The 9,146-nt window shown below is 43.2% G+C and overlaps 1 protein-coding gene across 1 annotated transcript in view; it reads right to left on the bottom strand.

Annotated features, from left to right (window-relative positions):
* Positions 1 to 348: 348 nt before the first annotated feature.
* Positions 349 to 9,146, bottom strand: part of ABAT (4-aminobutyrate aminotransferase) — a 57,342-nt gene continuing 48,544 nt past the window's right edge. Inside the window, exons 12-16 of the mRNA XM_084818917.1 lie at positions 7,888 to 8,025; positions 7,153 to 7,320; positions 5,936 to 6,082; positions 4,435 to 4,546; positions 349 to 470 (exon numbers count right to left, since the gene is read on the bottom strand). Coding sequence (XP_084675043.1) covers positions 349 to 470; positions 4,435 to 4,546; positions 5,936 to 6,082; positions 7,153 to 7,320; positions 7,888 to 8,025 — 687 coding nt within the window. The remainder of the gene's footprint in view (positions 471 to 4,434; positions 4,547 to 5,935; positions 6,083 to 7,152; positions 7,321 to 7,887; positions 8,026 to 9,146) is intronic.

Raw genomic sequence — 9,146 nt, 5'->3', positions numbered from 1 at the left:
AGCTGCACCCAAAATGTAGCATGCCCCGAACCAAGGGAGATGAACAGCCCTATGCCCCCATCCCTATGGCTCTGCTGTCTGGAACTCAGAATACTTGCAAGAAATTCCAAAAGCACCAGGGGTGTCCAGAGTTTTAGCCTGAAGCAGCTTGAATTGGTGGTAAGCATGGAAAAATAAAACAAATATTTTACAAAACACTTTATGAATTCAGTTTTTCCTATTAGTGAAAATATATATATATATATATAGATATATATATATATATCTCGATATATATATATGATTTTAAATAAACTATTCCCCGACTCTTATAGGATTTGGACTCTCTCAGTGCAAAGTAAGACTTGGCTACTTGAAGTCTGCCAAGATATCGCTGAAGATATTCAGGAAGAGGTGCGCATGATGGTCTCGGAAGACCAGGGTGGGCCGGAAACGGATCGATCTGTCGCCACTGCCTCCCAACACCACACCTAAGGGCAGAAAGAAATTGTGTTTGAGATTCACCCCTCTTTAATCACAGAGTACGTAAGCGTAGGAGTGTATACGTTGCACTAAATCACTCCTTGCAACAGCAAACTCAGGTGGTGTGTGCCGACTGGATTTTAGACACAACAGGGCCGCTGTGAAACAAGATGGGGATACTGGCATACTTGGGGAATTCTATGGTTTGCAGAAGTATATAAAAAATAAAAGCCTAAGAAGTATATAAAAGTATATATGCAGAAGTATATAAAAAATAAAAGGGGACAACCGCCCACCCGCACCCGAAATGGCTCAATTATGACTAAGCATGTTGAGTAGCAACGGAATGTGTCAGTTGAAACAGAAAAATGGAACTCAGGAGTGAGGGAGGTCGGGTAGAGCAGAATTCCCTGTTTGGAGGGGATGGCTGGCTGGAACTCTGAGCAGGGGCCCTCCTTTGAAGAGGGAAGATGCACTGGAACTTTTTTGTGGCAGGTCCCACTTACACATCCAAATCCTGACCCAGCATAATGCAAATTTGGCAACCTGAACCAGTTAGCCTGCATCCTCAGAACTGGGCCGCACCTCTCCGCGCTCCACAATGCCCATGGACTTCTACAACATTTTGGCCAGCTGGAGTTTGTAAAGACTGTTTTCGCACTTGTCCTTGGTTGATAAGGATTTGCCTTTACCAGTAGAAAAACAGGGGTGTGGCCCAGCAACAACAAATTTAAAGTGGACCAGAAACGTTTTTCTCTCAAGACTCAAAATCTACGGATACTGGACTTGATAAAAGCAATTTTCTGAAACAGATTCTGACCACATTCTGGTGCTATAGTATATTATACATGGTTGGCAATATAGTTGTGAACTGTATTATTGGAATTTCTGGTTGTTGGACGTTTCTCTCTGCAGCCATGAGGGCTAGAAACTTGGATTAGGAAAAGAAAAAGCTGAGACTCCCCTGAGCAAGCAATAGCATAGTTGGGGATTACATTTTGCATCTTTAACGATTCGTCCAAATTTGTACAGTTCATACACACAAGTGCTGGCTTGTCACCAGACATTTGGTGGTGGTACTAGTATGCACAGAGACTTAAGGATACATGGCGGGAAGTTTAATTCAAAGCAAAAGCCTAAATATAGAGACACAGGGCTGTGTCTAATAGTGCCGTTCCACAAACTCAAATGGCACTAGCGGAGCTCCGCTGAATCTTTCTGTTTCGCAAGCGGTCGCCTGATATACTTGTGCAACTGACGGTGTGAGCAGTCGTGCAACCTATTGCACAACAGGTTGCACAAGAGTTATGCACAACTGGTTGCACAATGGCTTGTGCAAACAATGCACAAGCGCTCACACAACTGTGCTTGTGCAAACGTGACTTTAGTTGGATCATCCTCTTGCGCACAGTTTGAAACCTAGTTTCCGCGAGTGCAATGCTATTTGCACGAACGGAATGACACTGGTAGATACCGCCCATATATTGCAATAAATTAACTTTAAAATATGGCTGCACTTTCATTCTTTTAAAAATCAAATAAACTAAACTCTACTAGTATTGGGTTGTTTAAGATTTACAGCCAGCTGCTCAGTTTAAAACTGAGTTTAACTGAGTTTAAAACACTACTAGTATTGGGTTGTTTAAGATTTACAGCCATCAGCTGAGTTTAAAACTGAATTTAACTGAGTTTAAAACTGAGTTTAAAACTCTACTAGTATTGCGTTGTTTAAGATTTACAGCCAGCTGCCGAGTTTAAAACTGAGTTTAACTGAGTTTAAAACTGACTTTAAAATTCTACTAGTATTGGGTTGTTTAAGATTTACAGCCAGCTGCGAGTTTAAAACTGAGTTTAACTGAGTTTAAAACTGACTTTAAAATTCTACTAGTACTGGGTTGTTTAAGATTTACAGCTAGCTGCTGTGTATTAGTTTAAAGAAGAATAGTTATAGAAACAAATGGAGAGTATACAGTATGTAGTTGTTCCAATAGTGGTTTAGAACTGGAAAAAGGATACATAATTCTATTAGATCGTTTTCCCTGCCCTTAAGCTTGAGAAAAAAACAGTACAAAGCTACCTATGAATGGGATTTCACATCCCAAAGACGCAACAGGATTAGGGGAAGGGCCACAGCGCAGAGGCACAGCCACTGCGGTGCACGTTCCCAGCTTTAGTCCCCGCTGTCTCCTGTCAGGGCTGGGAGACACTCCTGTCTGACACTTTAGAGAGCCGCTGCCAGTCAGTGTAGACCAGGGGTGGGACAAATATGGCTTGTTTTTGTGCCCCCCCATCACACCGCTGCTGAATTTTCTGCTGCTGCAGCAGCAGCAAACAGAACCATGGTTTATCTTTAAAACGAGGCATGCAGCGCTATTTCCCTTTCCAACAAGGGGTATGTTCCCTGCACACCCTGTTTTAAAGGGAAATGGCTGTCTGTTTGCTGCTGCGGGCCAGCAATTTTGGCGGCGGGGAGAGGTGCGGCCCCCGGTGTTCATGCTGGGAGTTGTAGGCTTTTTCTCTGTCTAAACATGCGTAGGATTGCACCTTTAATTGCTCAGACGTATTGACAACAGAAATAAAATCTCAAACTGGGAAATATTCAAACCATCAAGGGTTGCTACTATTCCATTTATTTTTAATATCATAGTAGGATGAAATTTTGTTGACAGCAATAAAATCCCTATGACTACAGCCTGTAGGGTGGAGTGTTCCTGTTTAGGATTGCAGCCAGCCATGCCCCACTCTGGATACTCCATTCCAATCCATTCCATCCATCCCATTCCTCCTCGGGGTTTTCCATTTGTTCTTTCCTCCCACAGCCAGTGTTCCATGCACACTGTCCTCATTGGACTTTAGTTCTCACTGAGCTTTTCCACTGGGTTTTCCATTTGTTCTTTGCCCCCCTGCCCCCCAACCCACAATACAGTTTGGAGATGCGACTCCAGTGTTCTTGCCCCTCCCATGAGTAATAACATTTGAGTAACTGATACAATATAGCAGAAACTGTGGAAACAATTCTGCAAAACAAAAGCATTTATTTAGTTGCTCAATTTGCATAATGCATGCAGAATTCAGCTTCGATTTATGTAAGATAGAATCATGGAATAGTAGGGTTGGAAGGGGCCTACAAGGCTGAGTCCAACCCCCTGCTCAGTGCAGGAATCCAGGTCAGAGCATCCCTGACAGATGGCTGTCCAGCCTCGTCTTGAATGTCTCCAGGGTCGGGGAGCCCACCACCTCCCTAGGGAATTGGTTCCATTGTCGTATTGCTCTAACAGTCAGGAAGTTTTTCCTGATGTTTAGCCGGAATCCGGCTTCCTGTAACTTGAGCCCATTATTCCGTGTCTTGCTCTCTGGGATGATGGAGAAGAGATCCTGGCCTTCCTCTCTGTGACAACAACCTTTCAAGTACTTGAAGAGTGCTATCATATCTCCCCTCAGTCTTCTCTTCTCAAGGCTAAACATGCCCAGTTCTTTCAGTCTCTCTTCACTGGGCTTTGTTTCCAGTCCCCTGATCATCTTTGTTGCCCTCCTCTGAACCCTCTCCAGTTTGTCTGCATCCTTCTTAAAGTGTGGTGCCCAGAACTGGACACAGTACTCCAGATGAGGCCTAACCAGTGCTGAGTAGAGGGGAACTAGTACTTCCCGGGATTTGGAAGCTATGCTTCTATTAATGCCACCCAAAATAGCATTTGCCTTTTTTACAGCCACATCACATTGTTGGCTCATATTCAGCTTGTGATCAACAACAATTCCAAGATCCTTCTTGCATATCCCCCATGTTGTAACTGTGCATTTGGTTTCTTTTTCCTAGGTGCAGAACTTGGCATTTATCCCTATTAAATGTCATTCTGTTGTTTTCTGCCACAGCACTCCAGTCTATCAAGATATGGTGTGTTTGTTTTTCATCTGGAGTATCCATAACCATTAAGACCCACAGTGATGAGACACGGGGAAACTGCACACTCCTACCTTTGTTCCTGGCTATTACAATGAGCTTATTCCTAATAGCATCATTTGGAGTGTCAAATGAACAGAATGTTCCTCGCCCTCGCGCCCTGCTGATCAGATGTGGGTAGCGACTCTAAAAAAGGGGGGAGAGAGAGAGGCAGTTTTAATTCTACCTTTGCTGAAGGCAGTTTTAATTCTACCTTTGTTGCTAACACAGAAGTTGGGATAAGAGATGGGTCAGTGTGCTGTTTTCTCCAGGAGAATTTTCACACATTGGCTTTCCTAAGACAGAAAATGAGGCAAGATGTATTGTCCAGATGCAGGGCTAAAAAAAGAACACTGCTAGTAGCTGAAAATGACTTCAAATGGGGTATCATTAATACCACTTTTAAAATAAGACAAGCACGTGCTTTTTTTGGTTTAGGTTTACGTTGTCATTTGGCTTATGCCGTGGTGGGGTATTGGTGTAAACCGTTCATTTGCACGCTGCTGAGCCAGAGGAGGAAAGCAGGGCTTTGCATTGTAGTGACTGGAGGAGACAACTTTGTCGGCACCACACAGAGTGACTGGAATCAATATCATCGCTACTGCAGGTGAGGACATAAGATACGACCAGTGCAAAACATTTACTGCACCTGCTGAATCAACAGAACAGGCAGGGTTTTGTTTGCACCCTGCTGCTTGGAGGAGATGGCGCTTTATTTGCATCACACAGTGACTGGAGGCAGGAATGCCTGCTTTGCAGCAGACTATAGCCTCAATCCAAACAACCAGAATAACGGAAGGTTTGCAGAATCACACATCATCCACGGTTTGAGGGTCAAGCCACAGACGTAACACAAGAGGAGGCAACCTTTTTGGGCCAGGAGCACATCTGGCGATTTGAGAAACCGCCCTGGGCACCACCACAGAATGGCTGCCACGGGAGGCGTGGCAATGGACACGCAACCTGCCCAAAAGACTGAGTAGAAGGGAGAGGTGGGGTCTGAGCCCCAACACACTAAACAACTCCTCTGAGCCCCACAGTTTTCAGCACCAACAAAAAACCTACTTCACAGCAATCCCAGGTGCTGGTAAGAAAATGTATTGATTTTTTTTTTAAGTGGGAGGGGCAGGGCACCAAGAATGGTGTCCGGGAGACACACTGGTGCCCGTGGGCACCGCATTGCCTACATCTGACATAGTGTAATTCTACAAGCCTTCGTATGGCTCAGTCCACGTTTAGTCTGCTAAAAAGAATACCTTATTGTTTTCAGTCACACTGATGCAAATAAAGTATCATCTTCCCTTCTAAGCTTGGGTTGTGGTTATAAGCAAATCCTGGATTAAAGATTATAAAGTCAAACTTACTGTCCTTACTACCTGGCCCTGTGAAATAGGGGTTGTTTTTTTTTGACTCACCAGATAAATATTTGGTTTCCATTGAAATAGTTTAGTTACCATCCAAGGCAAGCTTTGCTTTCCTGTCCTTGGAATACCTTCCAAGAAACACCTGAGATCAAATCTCTCCACACATTTGTACCTGTAAATCCAGCAGCCCCATCAACAGGGCCTTTCCTGCATGAGCTGCATTTCCTAAGAGGTCTTCTCTTTTTATCACGTTAATGACTTCTGCAAGCAGGAGGTTCTTAGAGGGATCCCCGAGCCACGTGTTGAAAATCCGATATGGCTGCAGGGTGGACGGACCGAAGGAGAGAAGGAAGGGGATGAAGAAAACCATGAGAATTGTAACTGTCCAGTCCAACACACTCCTATCATAGAAGCATAGAATAGTAGGGTTGGCAGGGGCCGACAAGGCCATCGAGTCCAGCCCCCTGCTCAATGCAGGACTCCAAGTCAGAGCATCCCTGACAGATGGCTGTCCAGCCTATGCGTCTCACTAACAATGATACAAGCTAAAATGAGAATGTCTTGCACCTATTTCCTCCTTGACTGATTCAAACAACTGAAAGAAACGTTTTTCCCTAAGCAGACTCTTGCACACCATTAGCAGAGCAACAATTTAGCACACATCGTGCAGTTCAACAGAGTGCAATTACCTCTAGCACACTTTGAACAGAGCCACTAGGGTGCCTGCTGGATGAGGTGGCAAAGTAGTATGGCCACTTCATATATCACAGGTGTTGCAAAAGCAGATTCTGGCTCCAGGGATCCTGGCACAAGTTAGGCCTTGGAGCAGCCCATGAAGACTTGACTACTGCAAGTACTTATTCATCCTCTTCCCTGAGTTTTGAGATTTTATTAAAAACTGCCCATACATTTCAAGCTGATTTTTGCACCTTGTAGGCAAGAAACTTGTTTTTCAAAAATGTATATAATAAAGCTCACATTAGTAGATAGCGAGGCTCTACTTATGAGGTTTTACTCTAGCTGTTCCAGAAGAATATCAGTGATAGACCAAGAATTGTAATTACTGCGTTTCTTTGTTTCTTTAGTGATCTTCTTATATTATTTGTGAACTGCTGAGAGATTTTATTATATTCAGCAGTCTATAAATGCTGCATATTAATAAATAAAATAATTGGCTGCCTTTGTGTTTTTTTAACTTTATTTCAAATTAAAACGCAATTTCTTTAACAAAAATAAAAATAAAGGTCATATTCTTAGGGTGTGAAGTTCTGTGTACAGTGTGATTGTGGAAACTATGCAACCTCGGCTTCAGGAGGGGTTTTAAAGAGTTAATCTTTTCGACTTGTTTTCAGAGCAGAGGTTTCTACAGCCTCCCAAAGCAGAACTTACAGCATTAGCCCGGAATTCCTCCTTGTGGAAAAATCCTCCTGTCATCATCTTCTTACTGAAGGTCAGGACGTCAACTGGGTCGTCAAGGCCCCAGTGTTCATGGGCCCAGAATTTGCCAGTGCACCCGCCTCCCGTCTGCACCTCGTCCACTAAGAAACCGCACCCATGCTGTTCGGAGAGAATGGACAAAGTTAGGTCACTTCAAGAATGGAGATGGGTATTGGAAGCTTTCAAGGGAGACAATGAAGTTGGCAGAGGAGAAAAAATGTCCCTAGTCCTTTTCTCTGTAACGAATGCAAGAACAAAGAGGTCCAGGAGATAATTGTATGAAGGATCTGGGAGGCCTGGATTCAAGCCTTACTGCTTGGGAGACTCACTTTCAGGCCAGTCTATAAAATAGGCAAAAGAAGGGTGTTAAGCACAGAGTCACACTGATAGCAGAAATGGCATCATTCAGAAACCAGTGGGAGAAGACTGCAATATCCCAGGACACCTGCTGCTGACACAAAAGGTGCTGTTCTCCAACAAAATAACTTTCAAACAACACGCCCGCATGAAATGGCTGAGTTAGAAGTTTGGTTCTATCCATTTAGGCTTGAATTCAGATCAGGGCTTCTTGTCCGCCTAATAGATGTTAATTAACTGGCTTTGCACATCCCCACCTAAAATTCAAATTTACTTGCCATAGATGGAAAAGTTGGCAACATCCCCAATTTTAAGACTGGCTTAACCAACCTTTCTGGCAATGTTCCTCAGCTTTCTGAAAAAGTCGTCTGAAGCGTGGTTGTCTCCCCCTTCTGACTGAATCGGCTCAATGATGATCCCTGCAACAACTTTCTTCTTTTTTCTGTATTTCACAATTAAATCTTCCACCTGTATATTGGAGAAGACAAATAAAAAAGCAAGACATATATATTTTCCACTTGCTACGATTAAATAAGACAACCCCTTATATTTTTAAAGGGAAATTTTACTGAAGAATTTGGGATTTCTGTACCAGACTAATGGTGTATAAATGTTGACGGGGGTTTTTCTTGTTGTTGTTATTTGTAATTATATTCAACATCATTTTGTACAAGTGAACTTAAAGAAACATATCCAAAACACCTTGCTAAAGCTAAGCAGATTTGGTCAGTGTCTGGATAGGAGACCACATGGGAACCCCACAGACTCTGCCTTTAGTTCCACAATGGAAGAAAGATGGGATATATATAAAATTATTGACTGATTGATTAATAAAAACTAGAGACTGACATCAAAATGGACAAAGCAAAAGATCAGGATTATTGTTTTATCCAATTGCAAAAATAGATTAAGTTGTCTCTATTTTAATTGAACATTTCTACTTTTTTGTTGGTGTTCCCAAATTCTAAAAAGATGTATTTATTATTATATTTATTACATTTCTATAGTGCCCAATAGCCAAAGCTGTCTGGGCAGTTCACAACAAGATTTGTTTGTTTAGCTGTTTCCTAGGTCTGCTGAAGTCACTTCTCAATGACTGTATAATCTGAAGATTTCTTTATCTTCAGGCTGATTTGAAGCAAAGGGAGATGAGAAGAGAAGAAGGACCATTCCACAGGTTCTGCTGAAAGTCCACTTGCTTTTTCCTCCTCTTCCCTCCCCACCCCTTTTTCCTTTTGTGTTGTGTCTTTTTAGATTGCAAGTCTGTGTGAGGGACTGTCTTGTTTTTATTGATTGTACCTTTACACCACTGCACAACTTTTCCTCCTTATCTGGGCACGGGGACCAGGGCTTCCAGCTCAGATCAGCTGAATCCCAGGCAGGCTGATGGAAGGGTAGCATCTCAACAGAGCTGGGCCAAGACCTTTTGATGCCAGAGGCAAAGGACAGAATTTTCCCCATCCCAAATTCCATGTTCAAAAACCAACTGGTTTGGCAGTTCAAGACTGGCAGGACAGCATCCCCTACTACTCCTGAGGGCAGCAAGCTAGCTTAGGGGGTGCAGGCTAGGCTGTGGGGCACACCCATTG

Source organism: Heloderma suspectum, chromosome 12 (genome assembly GCF_057233095.1).
Source record: "Heloderma suspectum isolate Gila_16-S chromosome 12, 16-S_ref, whole genome shotgun sequence".
NCBI classification, from domain to species: Eukaryota; Metazoa; Chordata; class Lepidosauria; order Squamata; family Helodermatidae; genus Heloderma; species Heloderma suspectum.
The sequence above is the reverse complement of the archived record's forward strand: the minus strand, read 5'-3'. Positions and strand labels throughout refer to the sequence as shown.